This window comes from Phyllostomus hastatus, unplaced genomic scaffold, assembly GCF_019186645.2.
Source record: "Phyllostomus hastatus isolate PE091 unplaced genomic scaffold, TTU_PhHast_1.1 phas_scaffold_585, whole genome shotgun sequence".
NCBI classification, from domain to species: Eukaryota; Metazoa; Chordata; class Mammalia; order Chiroptera; family Phyllostomidae; genus Phyllostomus; species Phyllostomus hastatus.
Window position 1 is genome coordinate 28906156 of NW_025334037.1, and position 20045 is coordinate 28926200.

The 20045-nt window shown below is 55.5% G+C and overlaps 1 protein-coding gene across 4 annotated transcripts; it reads right to left on the reverse strand.

The window, feature by feature from the left end:
* Positions 1–217: 217 nt before the first annotated feature.
* Positions 218–8311, reverse strand: PACSIN3 (protein kinase C and casein kinase substrate in neurons 3). 4 transcript variants are annotated; one of them, XM_045825621.1, is made up of 11 exons: positions 8290–8311; positions 4809–4881; positions 4484–4573; positions 4167–4323; positions 3206–3441; positions 2940–3095; positions 2122–2297; positions 1860–1980; positions 1626–1762; positions 1114–1235; positions 218–742 (listed from the first exon to the last, which is right to left on the reverse strand). In XM_045825621.1, exons 3-11 carry the CDS (start codon positions 4535–4537, stop codon positions 627–629), a joined length of 1275 nt encoding a protein of 424 aa, XP_045681577.1. In that variant the 5' UTR covers positions 4538–4573; positions 4809–4881; positions 8290–8311; the 3' UTR covers positions 218–626. The 4 variants fall into 4 exon arrangements, with proteins under 4 accessions (XP_045681577.1, XP_045681576.1, XP_045681575.1 ...); XM_045825620.1 differs by having other exon boundaries at positions 8177–8306; XM_045825619.1 differs by lacking the exon at positions 8290–8311 and adding an exon at positions 7757–7911.
* Between the last annotated feature and the right edge of the window lie 11734 nt (positions 8312–20045).

Consider the following 20045-nt stretch of genomic DNA (forward strand, 5'->3'; position numbering starts at 1 on the left):
CTTTGACCGCTTCACACAAAGCCAAATCTCCAGCCCTTTCCACCCCAGGTCAGGGTCCCGAGGTCCCAGAGCAGGTATCACCTGGCAACCTCTGCCCAACCCCCGCCCCCATAACACAAACTCTAGGCCCAACGACCTCCTCTCAGTGCCTCTCTCCCGACGCCCTCTGCAGGCAAGGATGGAGTACCAAAAAAGACGCACACAAGCCTGACAATGCTTTTTTTTTTCAAGTTTAATACACACTAACAAGCCACAAGAGAGTGTTGCTAGCCCAGAACTACACTCACCCCAAGCCCACCCCAGGAACCCCAAAACACAGGGGCCAGAAACTAGGTCCCTGGCTCCTGGGGAGAACCAAGGGCTCCTGGGGAGAACCAAGCACTCCTGGGGAGGCCCAGGTATCCCTGAACCCTTCTGTCACCTGGCCTCCCCATCTTACCCTCAGCCTAGACTCAGTTGGCCCTTTCCTTTCTAGACACAGCCCCTCCCCTCCCTGGCTCCTAGGACTTCCTCCCTCCTAGAGGGACAGCAGGGGCACAATGATTCGGGACCCTCAGTCCAGCCATCCAGGAGAAGCTGGGCTCTTCTTAGGGTGGAGAAACCTTGCAGAAGGGCCGTTAGGGCAGTCAGGCCCCCACGCACTCCACGTAATTGGCAGGATAGAGGCCAATGCGGCCACTCTGCAGCTGGCCCTGGCACCAGCCCTGCTCATCCTCCTCACTCATCTTCAGCAGCTCCTCTCCTGGGGGAAGAGGGGTTGGTCATTGCCAATTGCCCTGGCCTAGCCCCATTCCTGCAATTAGGTCAAGGACTGAGGGGGAGTGGACAGGAGGGGAAGAGACATGGCTCAGGAGAGGGAGGTCAAAGTCAGCAAGCCACCCACCCCAGACCCTGAAGGCAGCAGTCAGGCCCCAGATGGTGGTTTTGAGAGGTTTTCAGAGCAGACACTCTGACCCCTGCAGACTGGACCCATCACAACCTTCATAGTCAGAGAACTAGCCCTTGAGAAATAAGTGTCTGGCTTCCCTTTTCCACCACACCCCTATTCAGGATAGTAAATGGGGGAGGGGAGGCTGAAGTCTGGAAAGGCACAGGAAAGGGGTCCCTGGGTACCTGCTCGGAAGCTCAGCTCATCAGCCTCCTGGCCAGCATAGTCATAGAGTGCCCGCACCCGCACCCCAGTGGCAGCCTTCCGGGGACTGTCCTCGTCTGACCACTCCTCATCCTGCCCACCGCTGGAGAGGGGAGACAGAAGGGGGACAGGCTCAGGGCACAAGGAACACAACCCATGGAGCCTAGGACCCAAGGCCAAGGGCTCGTCCCTGAAGGAACCCTGGGAGAGGCAGACGGGGAAGAACTGAAAGCGTCTAGTCTGAACTCTGCCACCCATGCCTGTGAGCTTAGGTGCTCTGCTTGCTTGCCACACAGCCGATGTGAGCAGCGGATGAGAGGGAATGTGGGAAACACCTGGCAAATCTAAACCACCATGAAAACTGGCATTACAGCCACTAAGTCGGTCCTAAGGGCCCTGGCACCCGTTTTCAACCCGCCGCAGGTGTGAAAGAATGAAGGAAAGGAGGGTGGGGCAGGGGCCAGAGCTGCACGGCTGGGTGCCTGGCTCTCACCCTGGGGACCCGGGGGACTGAGGTGAGGGCACAGCGCCATCTCTTGTGGCCACGATGCTGGTCAGAGTAACCTCATCAGGAGTCCGGCCACCCTTTTCCTTCCGGCTGATTATCCTCTGTGTGTCCAGGGACCACTCCTGTGGGGGACAGTGCTTAGGGTCAGGCTGGGCTGCAGGCTGTGGTGGCAGCCAGGGCCACCAAACCACATTCACCAGCCCCACCCGGAACACATACCTCAAACTGTGGCCAGTTCATGGCCATGCCTGGCCCGTGGGTGCTGCGCCACCAGCGCAGGTCCTCCTCGTCACTGGCTGCCTCGATGCCCTGATGCAGGTCTCTGTGGAGCTCGTGGAACCTGTGGCCCGAGGCACAACCCTCAAACTAGGAAGCCCTGGGCATCCGTAGCCCCCAAGTTCATTCAGCCCAGCCAGAGCGCAGGGGAGATGGGAGAGACCCTGCATGACCCAGATCTCCACACCCACCCCTCGGGCCACACCTCTCACTGCTGGAGAGGTCGAGGTGCTGGTGTAGGGTGAGCAGCATATCTTTGAAGAAGAGAAGCCGCTGGCGCTCAGCGGCCTGGCAGGTCTCGAAGGCCTGCTCCATGTCCTCCATGTAGCGTGGGGTGTAGCGATGCAGCTCCGCCAGCGTCTGCTCATACTGGGTTTTCATCTGGGTGGGAGAGGAGGGGACCCGGTCAGCACCACACCTTCTTCCGCTCAGCACTGCACTACTATTTACTGAGTGCCTGCCATGGGCTGAACCCTGGGCTAGGCACCAGGGGCAACCAGTCACAAGACCTGGTTCCTGTCCCTAGAATCCCAGCAGCCTAACAAGAGAGGTGACATTTGGGTACAGCAGCTTTAGGAGTCTGGTGAGGGAAGGCTAAAAGCAAGAGTAAGGTGAGATGGAGAGTGGAGAGAGGAAAGAGAGACGGCTTCTCACTCGGGTGGGGGATGGGAGAAATCAGAAAAGGCTTCATGGAGGAGGTGGACAGAGCAGCACCTCGGAGGATGGGAGGATCTGGATATGCAGACCTGGAGGACAGGGCACTCTGGCAGAGCAAACGACGTGAGAAGTTGTCCCAGGTGGGAAAGGAAGAGAGCTTGGAAAGGCTCGGCCAGTAAACCCTCCCAATGCCTGAACATGCACTGTTTTTTTTCTCTGGATAAAGCATCATCTTTTCTCAGCTTCCTCCTTTAAGTGGTAATCTGGAGAGAGGGTGGCAGGTGAAAATGAGAGCAGGAAGGGTGCTGGGGGCTGGGAAAGGCGTTCAGGGAGCAGAACTGGGCCGGCTGCTGCCAGGGCCAGTACCTTCTCAGCCTCCTTGGTGCAGCGGTCCGCCCGCTCCTGCAGCTTACGCAGCTGTTCCTGGGAGACCGCGCTGTCTGCTTTCGCGTGGCTCTCCCGAGTCTGGGCTGTCTTCTCCTCTTTTCGGGCTCCGTGGTAGCTCTTCTTGGAAGCTTCAACCTGGGACACACAAGGCTAACTCCAGACCCTGCTCACCGAGCCAGGCCCGTGGACTTAAGGAAGGGGCGTGCCTCTGATGCTCATCCGCCCCCACCCCCCCTCAGGCTCACCTCCTTCAGCCTCTTTAGCCAGGGCTTCTGGGCCTTTCGGAAGCTGTCCTCAGCAGCCCGGCTCTCTCGGAAGCCGCCCAGCACTGGCCGGTGGAAAGCCCCCCGCTGCCAGGCACGCACCCGCTCACTGTCCTGCCCGTGGAGCTTCTCCCGAATCTCCAGGTGCAGTGCGCTCAGCCGCTCGGCCGAGGTGAAGAAGGCATGCCAGGCCTTCTCCAGCGTGCCATACTGGGGACCTGCAGGGAGGCATGGGACTTGGGCCGGGCCCGGGATGCCTCCAGAAACAAGCCCGTCCCTTCTCTCCGGGTGCTGTTCTGGGGCCAGGCACGAGGCAGGGGCACAAAGATGAACAACGGTGTCGGCTGCTGCTGACTGAACACCTCCTCTGTGCCTAGACTGACCAGATCGCACCGAATCCCTGCCTCATCCACCACCAGGAAGACAGTGTCGTGATCAACTTTTAACCAGAGAACAGATGGCGGCCCAGAGAAGTGAGATTAATTGCCCAAAGCATTACAACTACAAGGGAGCTGAGATTCAAGCCCCACGCTGTGGCATAAATCGCTACACTCTTGCCTCAGAAGGACCAGCGGGTGTCTATCCCCAAGGAAGGCAGCTTGTTAAGGTGGGAAGATCCCAAATCGGAAGGCCTGGCTCAAGCTTAAGTCCTTTCTAGCTGTGTGCCTTCAGGAAAGTCACTTCGCTTCTCTGAACTTCCGGACTGCCCTCTAGAAAACGTGCAGATCAGCACTGTCTCCATCATAGCGTTGACAGAAATCTCAAAATAACTCACGACCGGGCTTTGCAAACTCGAACAGCACTACCGTGAGAATTACCAGGAGGATTTTCCCTTTGAGGGGAAGGCAGCCCTTCCCACAAGAGGTGCAGAAAAAAGCCACCTTGCCTGATCTCCCCACACTGGCAGCCCTCCACTGCCTGCTGGGCCCAAATGCTCGCTCACCCTTCTCCACAGCGCCCCTCCACTTTCGGGCCCAGTCGGCCAGCTGCTGGGCATAGGCCTTCTCAATGCGAGCGCGCTCCTGGAAGCAGCTGACCAGGTCCCCACACAGCCGGTGCCCGTCTTCCACCCGCTGCACCGTCCGCTTGTAGTTGCCGGCCTGGGGCATACACAGAAAGGGCAGTGTGGCCAGGGAGAAGCCCCTTCAAGGGCTGCGGCTGGCAGCTAGACAACTCCCTTGGACAGGTGGCTGGGCCCGGGGGCCAGGAGGGGGGCCCGCATTTCAGTGCCACCCCCAAACTGGGCACCCTGCTGCTCACCTCCCAGAAACTGCCCTCTAGGGCCTCCCCTCCTGCATCTTCTTCTGGAGCCATGGTGTCCCCGCAGCACGGAATGGTGGCAGATGGGGGCTGTGGAGTGCGGAGGTAAGCAGAGAAGCTGGACATATGCTTTCAGGGATAGGAAAAGACCCCAGGCTTTGCTCCCACTGCCATCCCTACCATCCAAGGAGCTGTTGCAGCTAGGACTTAGCAGGCAGGGTTTAGGAGGCCCCCGGGAGGCGCCGGGATACGGTCAAGGATGGCAGTTTCAAAGCTCCTTCTCTTGCCCTGGGCCTGCCCTTCCCCCACACCTCACCCCATGTACCTGGAGCCTAGAGAGCACTTCAGGGTCGTGGCTGTCCACCTCTCAAAGCTGCCACAGTGATTCTGCCGTGAAGCTAATGAGAGCAAAGCAGGGGGTGAGGGCTGGGACCTAGAGCGTCCAGGGCGGTGCCCAGCTCCCCCAATATAGTAACTGCTGTCAGAAGCGCCAGATTCCAGCCAGGAGAATGCCAGGCAGGTCACACGATCCAGCTGGGGATTAGATGGCAGGCGGGGGTGGGTGGTGGGCAGAGGGCCCCACGCCCCTGACCGCAGATGAGAGAAGAGGACGCCTTCCCAAGCTGGGTTCTTGCTGCCTTTCTTTGAACAACAGGGCGACCCTTCTGCAGACCAGGCCGAGTCAGAGGGTACCCAGCCACACCCTCGTACTCCAGTAGCTCCCTGTGCTGGAAAGGACTAACAGCCAAGAGACCAGAGTCCTACTTTAGCCAAGAAACATGAGCAAGTGCCTTTCACTGTCCCCTCCTAATGGAGCCTCAGCTCCCTCCTAAGATGGAAATTCCGCCTCCTGGTCCGCTTCTGTGCCAGGGCTGGTGTAACTCTCACCCCAAGCAATGAGCAAACAGCAGCGTGAGGGGCCTGACACCCACCCTGTTCCACAGCATCCGAGGTCCCATGGGGCTCTGTGGGTAACGAGCAACTCAGCCCCGCCCTCACAAAGCCCAGAGTCCGAGGCAGCATGAGGGAGTCACACAAGTGACTGGCCAGTTATGAGTATTCTCCAGAGGACAAGGCAGGTTCCAAACCCACAGCCACCACCCCAGGGGCCGGAGGACGCAGTGGCACACGGTCACTCCCTTCCTGCCTCTGCACGGGGTCCCAGCTGTCCGAGGGCACTGACTCGGCCCCTTAGATCGCTTCCACCTCTGAGCGGGCCCAGAGGACACCGCCAGGCCCAAGGAGGGCAGAAGGGGCCTGCTGCCCCCGAAGCAGGGCCTCATCACTGTGCTCCCCTCCAGACTGGTGAGCCTGCACCCCTTTTTCCGAACTCACACGGAGGCATCTTCTGCACAGTCACACACACCCCGTGCACCATCCGCATTCCCATAGCTGCTCTGACCCCTCGGTCAGGGAATAAATCCCACTAGGTTGCAGCTGACAGGACAGGATCTCCCTGCAGTCATTGACAGAGACTTCCAGAGGGTCCAGTTTGGGGTCCTCCGGGCGCTGGAGCTGGCAGTTGAATGAAGAAAACAAACGCGCCATCCCACTGAAGACCAGGAAACCCACTCGCCACAGCAGCTGTGAGAAAGGCTGGCCCACAGACTAGCTCAGGCCTGCGACAGAGGTGCCGCACACAGGGCAGAGCAGCCCCCCACCGGGTCCTCCGCGGGTCACCTTGCTGCCTCCCACTGAGGCTGTCCCATCTGCCCAGAAAGGACTTTCCAACCAGATGGAGAGAAGCAGGCTGCAGCTGTAAGTCGAAAGCCTTCGGTGCGGCCCCAGTCAGGCGTCCAGGGGCCCTGGCCCCTGCCGGCTCCAGCCTCCGTGCTCCCAGCTCCCGGGAGAGCGGCCCCCCACCCATTCCCTCTCTCTGGCCCCAGAACAGAGCAAGCTGTGTGTGCAGGGCTGGCACTGCTCCCTCTGGCCTCCCAGAGCAAACACAGGCCCGAGCCCCAGGCACAGCCAGGCCCCACAGCCCGGGCTGGATCTAGCTGTAGGGGTGGGCCAGCACCCAGTACCTCCTGACCTCAGCACAGACCCAGATGGGTCCCCAGAACCCAGGCCACAGGCAAAGGCTCAGAAAGCGGATAATGCAAGCTTCCCAGCCCAGGGGGTCAGCACCTACTGGGCCCAGAGAAGTCCACTGGGGTTTGGCAGGGTCTCCTCATAGCTGCCTGGGCCAAGGTAGGGAATCCTGGGGTTCAGGGAAGAACCCACTTCCCTGCCTGAGGCGGATAGGTGGATGGATAGGTGGCGGCTGCCCAGACCAGCCCCCACCCTTCCCAGAAGCTGAGGGCAAACCCTTGGGAGGGGGCACTGCCATTCCGTCCTGCCCATCCATCCTGTCCTGAGTCACAGGCTGCGCCCAAGGGCCTCTTCTTCCAGCCGCTCCCGGTAGGCCGGCAGCCCTAGGATTTGAAGGCACGCAAGGGGGCGGTAGACTGGTCCAGAGAGGGACACCTAGACTACAGCGGCTGGAGTCGGTGGCCCGGGAGGTTGGGGGAGGGGGGTGGCGCAGGGAAAGGGGAGGAGGCAGGGCCAGGGAGGGGCATAACAAAGGGGCACTTTTGGAAACCTGACCTGCCAGCCGAGGTGCCTGTTCCCAGATGACGCATTCCAAACCCCGAACTTCCACACCAAATCTCCCAGCCCAGGGGCTGCCGCGCTCTAGTCTCAACACTACGGACGGCGCCCTTCAACCGGTCCCTGTTACCCGCAGGGCGCTGCACAACTCGGAGCCCACGGAGCCCATGCGGAGCTGCCTGGCCAGGCCTAGAAATGGAGGTTCTAGGACTTCTTGGCAAAACTTGTTGAACTCGGTCTGGGCGGGGGTGGGGCTGGCCGATCACCGCCGAGGGGAGGGGGGTCCGGGCATGGACTCCAGGTGGTGGCCCGGGCAGCAGCCCCACGAATTGGAGCTGTTTGCAGAGAGCAAAGGGTTGCCGGGGAGCGAAGGCTCCCCTTTCTAGGGCCCCAGGGCGATCTGGGGCCATTAAGAAGCCCCAGGAGATGGTATGGCCCTCCAGTCCCGACGACCCCCTCCCCTCGGCCGGTCTGGGAAAATGCAGGGTGCGCGACGCCGCAAACGAGGCACCCCCTCGGTTCCGCAGCAGCCCTTTCCACCCTCGCACAGAATGGGGTGGCCGGGGGCTCCCGAGGCAGAAGTCGGTCCCATTGCAAACTTCGAGAGTGGGACGGAGGAGTGGGCGGGCTCGAGCCGGCGCTCCTGCCACCGCCTCCCCACGGTCCCCGTCTAGCTGTACTCACCGCGTCCTCCTGCGCGCCTCGGTGAGGGGGGTCAGGCCACGCTCGAGCCTGAGTCCTGGCGCTCCCGGGCCCCGCCGCCGCCTCCCGGAGCGCGCCGGCCCTCCCCCGGGAAGCCCAGCCCCCGGCCCCGCCCTCTCCTCGCCGCGGCGGCCCCAACCCCACAGTCCAACAGCGGGCGCAGGGGCTGCCGGCATCGTGGCAACCGGCGGCTGCCGGGGCGCTGGCGGTGGGTCGCGGCTCGCGCGCGAGAAGCGCCGGGGGCGACTCTCCTGGGTGGCGCCGAGCCGCTGCAGGGAGTCCGATTTCAGCTTTGCCCCTCCCCTGCTTTTGCAGAGTCTGAGAGACCTGTGGGAGCGGGAAGGGATCGGCCCGCATGGACAGCCTTTGGAGGGAGGCCCTGTGGGGGCTACACTGCCTTACTTTTTTTGCAGGTCACAGATTTCTTAGACGTTAGCTCCGGCGTAGCTCACAACCATCCCCTTGTAAGCATTAGAATTTACACTGTGCAGATGCAGAAACTGAGGGCCAGATACCTTCAGCGGCTTGCGTAAAATCCGTAGTGGGGCAGGGCCAGGACTCCAAAGCTATGCCCTTTCAAAGCACAGCCCTGCCTGCCAATCCGAGGCGCATTCTGAGGCCTGGGACAGACACGCGGTGGGGGTGGGGCAAAAAAAGCATGAGCTCCTCCCCCTCCGTGTTCTTATTCCCAGACTTTGTGCGACTATTCACTCTTAAATGCCTTCGCTCCTCCACCGCCTTTGTCAGTCACCGACTTTGGTGGATTTTTCCAGATCGCCAGGATGCCACCCCACCCTAAATCCCTTCTTCCTCACCCGTTACCCCGACCTCGGCATTTTTCGAAGACTGCCGTCTGTTATTTATATCCACTGAAGCGGTCCAAGAATGTTCCGAAGCTGACCTAATCGCCACCTGCTCCGCCTCCCCTCCTCTCCTGCTAGCTCCTGAGCTGGTGACCCAGAGGCCATGCCCTCCACCTGGCAAGCGAGAGCAGGCTTAGGCCCGCCGGGTCGGACGCCCGGGGCACTCCGAGGATCCAGAGGACGAAAATTCGCTCCGGGTTGGAGAGTCCCGGGTGCGCTCAGAGCAGTGCGCCCCCAGGGGGATGGCCCGGTGCTCTGGGAAGCCCAGGGTCACGCTGTTCTCTCCACAGCACGTACTCTCCCTACCCACCCTGCACACCACGCCCCCCACCCCACACACACACATTCCCAGAGGGGTGTGAGTACGTGTACGCGGATTTTAAAATGGGATCTTTAAAAATAGCAAATTATGTTTCTTTGGGAGGAATCACTGACGCGTTCTTTATGCAGATAAATCCGTTCGCTCATAAAATGGAAAAGGCCCGAAGAGAATGAATGGGAGTAATTTCAGGTGGTAATTTTAGCCACTGAGGGCGGCCTCGCTCCGCGGTCTGGGTGGGATGGTGAAACTGCCTCCCCAAGATGCCTGTGAGGCATGCAAGGCACGCCACCTTTGGGCTGAGGCTTCCAGCCGCATGGCAAATGGTACCAGAGTAGTGGGTCCTTGCCTTGGTTGGCTCCCACAAGGGTGTGTACCCAACAAGATGTGCTTCTGAAAGGAGTTTCAACACCCACTCTCTGTTGGGGCTTGGACACGTCCCTTTTCTCCATATCTCTGTTTCTACCTCTATAAAGCAGGACAGGTGACCGGACTGACCTCCCAAATGGGCCATGTGCCGCGGCTAATTAACGATTGTAAAACAACTTCAAGTGAGAGGAGCGGGGGCGGTGCCTAATGACAGCCTGGGCGTTTTGTACTATTTAAAATCTGTTAGCATCCCACCTAGTGCCTGGGGGGCCTTTAGGCACCTGGACAGAGAGTGTGAAACACAAGAATGAAATTAATGACAGGAGCCACCCATTAAAACCCCATTAAAAACAAAGGCTGCAAGCCAGGCGCGGGGATCTGGGGAAGTCAGGTCACAGAGAGGCTCAGAAAACAGATCACAAGGAGTGGGTGCCAGGTATAAAACAGCTGGCTTCCCTTGGGTCCAATCTGTAAGCATGAAGCAGAAATGTTGCAGCTGATCTTAAATGCCCCTAAGGTACCGTGGGGGGGGGGGGGGATGAACCAAACCCCAGAGCATAAGGAGCTACTTCAAAGGGGTAAAAGGAGACAGAGCTGCCCTTGGAAAGCCAGCCCCGCCCCCGTAGGGCTGCCCCCAGGGCTCAGATTTCTATGCTCTACAGTCAGAGCCCCTGCACAGTCACGCTGCTCTGTCAGTGGAGTGCGTGGCTTGAACAGAGTTCAAGATGAGATGCCCAAAGTCAGAAGGCAGGATAGAGAGAAACCTAGAGAAGTGGTTTGGCTCGGGACACCAGGTGGCAAATTGGTCCGAAGCCCAGGCTCGCAGCATTCACAGACTCAGTCACCTTGAGTATTCAGAATGTCCTAACCACGGTGCCTTCACTTGTTTGTTTACTTATTCATTCACTCATCCAATCAAGAAAACATTTGAATTTTTGCTCTATGCTCAGCCCAGTGCTTGGGTGTTGGGAATGCAAAGGTAAATAAGGCAGAGCCCCCAGTGTGCGATAACGATTCGATGTGGACACGAAGTACTACGGGAAAGGAGAGGCGGCAGAGACTGCCTTTCACACCGCGATGACACTTGATCGGTCTTGACGAGCAGCAATTAGTCATGTGGAAAGGCATTCTAGGCGGGAGTGTGGGTGTGCCGAGCCCCAGAGGTGTCAGCCTACGGCCCAGCAGTCCCACTTTGTGGGTATCTACCCTAGACAAACGTGTGCAAGGGCATAAAAACACACAGAGGTGTTCGCATAGAGTATTGTCTGCAATAAGGGAAAGCCAAAAACAACAGTCCATAGCGGGGAATGGTTAAGTAACCTGAAGTCCATTCACGCTTTGGATTATTCTGCAGCACCTAGAACACAAGGTAGCTGGAGCTGTGCTCTTCTGCGAAGATCTCTAAGCCACTGTCAAAAGAAAAGAGCAAAGTGTGGTGTAGCTCAGTGGACTGAGCTCGGGCTGCAAACCAAGGTGTCGCAGGTTCGATTCCCAGTCAGGGTACATGCCTGGGTTGCAAGCCATGGCCCCCAGCAACCGCACATTGACGTCTCTCTCTCTCTCTCTCTCTCTCTCTCTCTCCCTCCCTCCCTTCCCTCTCTAAAAATAAATAAATAAAATCTTAAAAAAAAAAGAGCAAAGTGCAGCACACACAGAATATTCAGAGAGAATACACGCCTAACTTATTTCGGTGATTCTCCCTAGGGAGAGGTCTAGAATAGGTCAAGGAGATTTTTGTGATGTGAGAAAACTAACAGCGTACTTGCGTGTAAATGATATGATTAAAATAAAGAGTCTTTTTAGGAGACGGGGAGTGGGTCTTACTGTCTAGAACAGCGCCCACCCACACAGAACCCTCGGCAGCGACGGGAACGTTCTGCGGCTGCGCAGTCCGGTGCCGTAGCCGCTAGCCACGCATGACTATTGAGCACTCGAAATTCGCTTAGTGGGATCGAGGAGCTGATTTTTAAATGTAATCCAATTTTAATTAATTAAAAAAAAATTAACAGCCACAAGGGGCTAATAGCGGCTTCATTGAACAGTTCCAGTCTAGAATGTCTAGCCTATTGAAGTTCAGGATGGCGGGCGGGAGGCCGAGGGAAGAGGAGGCTGGAAAGACGGGTTGGGGTGGAATGGCGACGACCTGCAAGGTGGGCTACGGAATTTAGACTAGATCCTACAGGCAGTGGGTGGATGTGAGTGAGTAGATCGGATTTACCCTTTTTAAAGGGAGCTCCGGCGGCCCTGCGGAGGGAGGATTGCACCAGAGGACTGACGGGGCCGCTGTGTTTCCCTCCACGGCCTCTGGACACCGCCCCAGCATTCCCGACTGGCAGCCGCGTAAAGTGTTCTGATTCAACAGCTACGTTTTTAAGAGCTCCGGCAGCCCCAGAGTTACACGGAGGGGGGTTAACCTCTGTGGGGGAGGCTGTTTCTGGGTTGGAAAGCAGGAAGAGCCGCAGATGGACGGCATTAGAGTGAAAATGCATAGCAGGCTGCAGAGCGGGGCCTTCGGCGAGGGCTTCTCTGCGGTCAGGACGCGCGGCCCAGTGGAAGGTGCCTCGGAAGTGCCCCTGCATGGTCCAGGCGCCGAGGGGGGTCCTGCTGGGGAAACCTGCCCGGGGCTGTTTGGGCCCTGCCCTGAAGTCCACAGATGTCCCTCTTGCGGGTGAGAGAGGAGATCTGGTGGAGAACCCACCCCTTTAGCTGACTCTCAGGGGACTCCCACTATGCCGGCCACCCAGCTGGGGGCTTGGTCCACAATGCACACAAAGCGACATGGTCCCTGTCTTCATGGAGCTTTCCGCTGAAGTCAAATTGAAGGCCCAGATGCGTCATTACTCATGCGATAAGTGTTTTAAGGGCAACAAATAATTAAAAGGACACGGTACTCAGAGAATAATAGCGGGAGCATATTTTTAGTGGGGGTGGATCACGGAACACTCTCTAGGAAGTTTAAGCTTCTCCAAACCCCAAAAGACAAGTGGAAGTTATGCAGGTGAAAAAGGAACCTCAAAGAGAGCACTCTAGGTACGACTGATGTGTACAAAGGCTTTGGAACGGGGACTTGACCTTCTGAAAAAGGAGGGTAGAGTGGGTAGGGCGTGGTGAGCGGGAGAGCGAGTGGCCCGGGGCACGGTGAGAGGGACGTGCGGCACCCGGACACTGCGGGCTTTGTTTGGTTCTGATCGCGGAGTCGAAGCAGAAGAGAGGCCTGGCCGTGAGCTGCATGTCGTGTGAGGAGGGAGTTAGAGCAGGGGACCCGCCAGTCGTGGCCTGGACCACCTGCAAGCGAAGGGTGGTTTTTACATTGTCTAAACAGTTGGAAAAAATCAAAAGAAGAAGAATATTCTGTGATACGTGAAGGTTGTAGGAAATCAAATGTCAGCGCCTGCAAATAAAATTTTATTGGAACACTGCCATGCTTACTTTATTTACAAAAATCGGTGGCTGCTTGTCTGCAATGGCAGAGACGAGTGGTTGCAGCAGATTATATGGCTCGCAAAGCCTGAAATAGTTACTATCGGGCCCTTTACTGCACACTATGCTGACCCCTGGATCAGAGGGAGACCGATGAGGAGGCTGCACCGGGCGTCCAGGGGCAAGGCCACAGCGGCATTTTCTACAGCGGTAGCTGCGGAGGTACTCAGTGCGGATGGAAGAAGTTCTTTGGGGAAATCAGTAGAACTTGCTGATGGGTTAAACGTGGACGGTAAGGGGGGAGAAACATTTCAAAACGATTCCCCGCCCAGACCAGAGTAAAACATTAATGGGCACTTGGCAAAATGTGCACGGTTTGTAGATTAGATAGTAGTGTGATTGGTGCTAATTCCCTCATCTTGATAATTGCCTTATGGTTGGGTACGTTACGTGTGTGGAATTAGGGAAGAGTATATCGAAATTCTTTGGGAGTGTTTGCAACTCTTTGTAAGTCTGAGATGACTTCAAAATGAGAAGTTAAAAAATAAAAATAAATGAAAACACATGAAGTAAAAACAACTCCCTGGTTTTTAGATTGAAGGGCCGCCGACTGAGCTGAGGGAAACGTGAAGAGGCGGGAGGTCGGGACTTTGCTCTTGGAGACACTGAGGAGATGGCCATGTGGATGTGTCGAGAAGGTGGCAGCCAGGCGCTGTCCTGGTCATCATGGCTGAGCTCCAAGACCTGGGGGAAGGTACAGAAACCATGCAACTCAGCCTCCCAACGGGAACTCTGTGACTAAGGGGAGGCAGCCCCCAGGGGGTGGAATGGCAGCACTGAGAGTGTGTGCGTGTACAGAGTCTGTGGTGCACGGGCATTCACTCAGCTCTCCACCACCTGAGCCCAGTAGGGCCTATTCTTCCTAAGGAGGCAAGGGACTCAGAGAGGTGCTAGGATCGGCTCAAAAACACAACCAGGAAGTGGGAATGTGAGGGCCCTCTGACCCCAACACCACTGAGAGATCTTCCCACCTGGCGATGCTGAGCACCCGCGGCAGAGGTGGGTTGATTAGCTGCCTAGGGCTGTTGGAATAACTCACCGCTCACTGGGTGGCTTAAAGCAACAGAAATCCCTTCTCTCGCGGTTCTGGAGGACAGAAATCCCAAATCAAAGTGTTGGCAGGGCCCTACCCCCTCCCCCAGCTCTGGGGGAGAGTCTTTTCTTGCCCTTCTAGCTTCTGGTGGCTCCTGGCAGTCTGGCAATCATTGGTATCCCTTGGCTTGTTGCCACTGTCACTCCAGTCTCTGCCTCTGTCTCCATGTCATCTTCCCTGTGAGTCTCTCTGTGACTGTGTCTCACCTCCTTCTGCCTCCCTCTTGTAAGGACACTGGCTGCCTGCTGGATTTAGGGCCCGACTTGGGTAATCCAGGATGAGCTCCCCATCTTAAAATCCTTCACTGCATCTGCAAAGATCCCTTTTCTAGATAGTCAGAGGTTCTGGAGGTCAGGGCGTGGGTATATCTTTTCAGGGACTACCATCCAACCCACCCCACTGGGCTAGAGAGGGCTCCAGCTGTTAAACCTTGGAAATCTAGTGAAATGCTTTTATACATTTCATGTGTTGGTTTTTAGAAAGAGAACAAGAGAGAGAGATCGGTTAGTGGTCCCACTTACCCATGCACTCACTGGGTGATTCTTGCCTGTGCCCTGACTGGTGATCAAACCCACAACCTTGGCGTATCCAGAGGACACCCTAACCGACTGACCTATCCAGCCAGGGCATAAAATTCTTCTTGAACTTGAAAAGCAGGCTGACTTTCAGAGTTTCTCTTCACCCAGTTTCACAAAGGTGTCTCTTTGCAGAACGGACCAGCAGCCTCAATGCTGCCAACACGAATGCATCTTAGACTTCTGGACTGCCTGTAATTATAACAAAACTCTCAGATTCCAGGGCCGGATGATGCAGGGACAGTTGAGCACAAAGCATAATGCACAGTAAATGTGCCTGGGAGGGTGCCCACTCGGAGTTTCGAGTGTTGGGGCGTGTGCATGTCGAGTTATACCAAGATCATTTGCTTCCCCAGTAAAAACCACAGTTACCCAGGCGGCTCACTGCCTTCCTCCACAGGGACAAACTCAGCTGGGGTTCCTTGGGCGAGTTTTTTTTTTGTCACCGGCTCTTGGAGTTAACCTGTCACAGCAGGGACAGGAGCCAAGCAGGGCAGCGGAGAGGGGAGTGGGAAGAGGGGAATGTGAAGGAATGCGAATGTCGTTCTCCCGGTCCCACCAGCATGTGACTCATAAGCACCGGGCTTGGCTGTCGCACAGAGAGAACCATTTTCATTTCTGCCCCTTGGGAGGTGCGCAGCCCTGGAACAGACCTCTGGCGTCCGAAGAGCGAGTAGAAGGCACCGCCAGGGCGCAGACCCCTGGTTCCTGATTCTCGGGTCCCCGCTCTTTCCGTGACGTGGCGGCCCCCGGGTGAGAAGGCCCGAGGACAGCGAAGAGCTTCTTCACCGCCTCTACCGGCGGCCCTCATCAGCAGACAACGTCCCACCGGGAGATTGTATAACAACTGCTATTTGTAGAACACTTTACAGTTTGCACAGCACTTTCGCATATATTATTTCAGCACCCTGGCAATGGCCCTGAAAACCTGGCTGCCTGGAGAAGTTTCCTGGCACCCGGTACCTGCGGTGTTTCGGGGCGGGATGTTGATTTAGTGTGGGGATGGTGCCTCGTCCCCCAAAGGAAAGACCAAAGGTGGGTTTTCTGGTGTTTACACAGCTGTCTGACACTTCCAAAGCTGCCCAAAGTTGTAGTTTTGAAAATAAATGCTATCCCCAGAGGGCGGGAGCCATGCCCCCACTTAGCATTATTACAAATTCATTTACCTCTGGGCGTTGAAATATGTCTCGGAGATGCCAAGCAGCAAGGACTCCGAATGCTGTGCTGGGTCTGTGTCCAGTCCTAGAGGGGGAATTTCCACTGTGGTTCCCTGCACGCTCTGCAGAGTCCTCCAGGACTGCACACCACTGGATGCAGTCACTGTGGGCAGGGAGCCTGCACGCACCGTCTGTGTGGAGGACCGGCGGTTCTGCAGACCCAGCAGAGCATTTGGGTCCACAGACAGCTTGATTAGAACAGAGTCGTGTATCAGCCCGCACCAGGAAAAACGATTCCTGCCGGATGGAAATTTCCCACAGGGAGGCCTGAGTTCAGAGCAGTCACTGGTTTCCGCCGCTTTAACGGCCAGTCACAGGACCGCAGTTCGTTGCAGCTGGGAGGGATTCGAGACCCCCTAGTCCTTCCGCTTGATTTTCTGATGAGGAAACTCAGGTGCAGAAATGTGAAATGGTGAACCCAGGATCACATAGTCTAAGGACAATGCTCTCACCACTGTGTTGTTATTGGTTCCAGAAAACACCTAAGCCACGTATTGTTTTGCAAATCAAAGAAACTGGCATCATTTAGGGCCCTGCTCATGGTCTGCCCAGCTCCCAGTGCAACCACGAGACCGTGATTTGCTGTCACCAGCAACTTTCGGACGAGCTGCCTTGTGAAGCCGTGTGTCAAAGGCAGTGTCACAGGGAGGACCAGAATCTCTATCAACGGGGCTGCATGGCGTGGCCTCTTAAGGGCACAAAAGCAGAACAACGTTGCGCCCGCAGCCTCATTATCAGATTAGCAGCATCAAAAAAATGTATTAAATGCTTTTATCCACCCTGCACCTAAGGGTTCATCGGATGGATCTGGATGACATCATCTCCCCGGGCAGTTATTTTGCTGCAAAACAAAGCAAAACCCAGGGTAAGGATGCCCCAAAGCACAACCTGACATAAAGTGCCTTCCTGGCAGGTGAGGCAGGTTGCCGCTGGCCACGTGTAGTTTGTGTGACCCACCAGGGAAAACCCCCCAGTCCTCAAAGCAGACTCCTGGAGAGTTGGCATTAAGCGGGCATTTTCTTTGCTCATGAATCCATCGTGGCTATTGCCTCCCTGCCTTTCCATTCCATACTCCCCTCTGTTCCCCAGCAGTCTCTCAAGATTCAATTTAAGTGTCACCTTCTCTGGAGAGACTTCCTTGACACTGTCCCTTCTTTATCCCACTCCAAGCTGAGTTAGAGTGTCCTTTTCCTCGGGCCCCCACCCTCCATCCCGCCAGAACCCAAAGCTCCCTCTTCCACTAATCTTATGACACTCGCAGGCAGTTGTGAGATGTAGTAGCAGTGGGACAGGCATGAGCAGAGCAGGACTGACAGGCCAGCTATGGAAGGTCACCAGGGCAGAAGGCCCCAGGTGCTCAGGTGGGACCTCGCCCCCAGGGTGACCTTTCCTCTCCTGGCATGTTGCTAGTTATGCAGTAGATCCCCCTTAGAGCAGGAACTAGGGGGCTGAGAAATAGCCTCTTAGGCTCCCATCAGAGCCCTTGTACAACCACTCCCTTCAGCGTGAAGCCCTCAGGACAATGAGGTTCTGACTCACATCAAATAACCTTAAGAACAAAGCCTGGGGTCTGATCACCAGGAGACAGGGTTCTGGTCACACCAGAGATAACATCTAGGCTCCAGCTGTCTTTCAGCTCCAGGCCCAGAAAAGCAGTAAGGCCAGGTGATGCCCTGGCTGACATCAATGATCCCCTGCCCTGGCCCTGGTGCCAACCGATCAGTGGAGGACACACCTGGAAAGCTGATGAATTTTCCATTGAGATCCTCCTGAGACCACTCCTGAAATCCCCACCTTTGGAAAGCAGATAAAACTCTCAAGACAAAGGGCTCTAGCTCTCTGAGCAGCCCTTACATTTCCCCACCCCCTTCTTTCCCCAGAGCGCTCTCTCTGGAGCATTACCCAACCCTTTCCTTCTCTGCTTCCCCTAGACGAGTGTTCTTTGCCTTTATTTCTCCTAAGCTCCAAGGGCTCTTCTTTTGCCTCCATGACTTGTTTCCTGAGCCCACACAGCCTAGCTGGCTCACTTCTTAAATGGCTCACTTCTCCTAAATCTGTGACTTTCTAAATAAACTTTTGCTTGGCTCTGAATTCTTTCTTAGTCAAAACTCAAGGGCCAAGGGACAATATCTGGTGCCATTTGCCCTTAAAAGTTGGAGATTTAGTTGGTTGGGCGTTGTTCTGCAAAGCAAAAGGTCGTAGTTTTGATTTTTGGTCAGGGTACCTGCTTCAGTCGGGAGTTTGGTCCTGGTCGGGGCTCGAGAGGAAGCAGATTGATGTTTCTCTCTCCAGGGTTTCTCTCCCTCTCTTTCTCCTTCCCTTCTCCTCTCTCTAAAAATAAATAAATAAAATCTTTAAGAAAAAAAAAGCAGTCATAGATTTACTTGTCTATTAAAAGACATACTCAATGGGGGCAAAGGGTATTTTCCATTTCAGTGTTCTTTTTGAAATAGTGCCAGAACAGAATAGGTTTATGATAAATGTCAGTAGAATGAATGAACTTTGAGTTCCTCTGCCTGCCATTCAACCACCCCCTTCATTTGGACTTTCTTACTCTGCACAGATTCTCAGTGTGATCAGTTTTCTCCTCTTCTTCTTCAGGCTGTCGCCTAATCTACTCATAAATGTCAGTGCTCCCAAGCCAGGCACCATCAGGGACACTCCTGCACAAAGTTGAACTTAGGGTTTACTGCTCATTGCAACAGAGGAAGCATACCATGGGGAATGGTGGGACATCTCTTTAAGGTGTTAGAATTTATAGGATTGGCTTGTGTTGGATGATTTGGATAAGCAAGCATTCAAAGAAGTGGGGCTTTTTAAAAAAGATTTTATTTATTGACTTTTAGAGAGAGGGAAAGGGAGGGAGAAAGAGAGGGGGAGAAACATCAATGTGTGGTTACCTCTCACATGTGCCCTACTGGGGACCTGGCCTGCAACCCAAGCACGTGCCCTGACTGGGAATCGAACCGGCGACCCTTTGGTTCACAGGCTGGCACTCAATCCACTGAGCCACACCAGCCAGGGTTGAGGCTTTGTTCTGGATTGGAAGCTGTCAGGAAATGGGGGTAATTCTATGATTGTGTATCAATTAATCCTATCAGTAGGGCAGGGGGAATGAAGCAAAGCTAAAGCTGTGATTGTCAAAGAAGCTGCGGTCATTCCTATTGCCCAAAATAAGACAGAGATGTTTGGCCGTTTTCTGTGGTTTGACCAATGTTCACAGTATTGCCTGTGTTCAGACATGAGTGAACATGTTTTTGTGTTGATCTACCATGGTCACAAAGTGTCCTTGTCTGGTTTTGTGAAATTGTTCATTTGCACAGAACACCAAGGCCTGCCTGATGGTACCAGGCCAGCTCCCAGATGCCAGGGACTGCTTTTCTCTTCCTTGTAACCCACACCCATTCCTAACTTTTATTAAGCTGTTTCTCCACCTGGGATGCTCTTCTCCCTCCCCCAGCCAACTCTGTGAAATTCTGATTTCCCTGTGAGACTTTCCCAAATGCTTCTTTCTCCTTCCTTTCCTGATTGCATCTGAAAAGTCTCAGTTGGCGTGCCACAATTCAGTACCCATGTTCTATTCTGAATTGTTTGACTCGTTTCGCCAGTTTGTTTTTCCTTTTTCCTTCTCAGAGGTTGTAAACCAGGGGCCCAGTCATATCTTATATTTCAGGATCTCCCAGACATGAGCCTCCCACTGAGGTGAAACTGATGGCTGGTCTGGTTAAAGAGGGACAGCTTGCTTTTCTACCACAGCTCTGAAAACACAGCTAGAAACCAGCAGGGGAGACGCCACCAGCTTGTCCCCTTGGTGGTTGCCATTTATAACACTCTGAGCTGATCTTTCCATCAAAAGAACACTTTTGAATTTTTCCTCTGGAGCATTCATTTGTTTCCAAGAATAATATTTTGAGATGTCTTTCGTCCCTCCCTGTCTTTGAGTGCAGGCTCGACCAGTTAAGGTATTTTTGTCTCCTCTCACCCTACCAAAACTTAGCGGGAGGTGGGCGTGAGGCGGGAGGACAAAAGGCCCAGCAGTCCCCGACTAACCATAGCTCCAGCCTAGCTCATCACAGAAAGTGGGGTGCGTCCGAACTGCCTCCTCTCGGGCCCGTGGAACAGCGAGCCTCACTTCGGAGGCTCACAGTACTGGCGTTTGGCTGAAGTCAGGGTATAAGAACTCTAAGCCGGGTTGGCCCGCAGGCCCCCCAGCGCCTCATTGCCCCAGGCGGACACTCAGTAGGTTCGGGGAAAGTGGCGAATTTCAACCACTTTTCAGAGAAGCTGAGATTCTACTGAGCTGGAGGGGTAAGAATACTCGGCACGGACCGCAAAATTTGCGGGCGGGAAAAGCT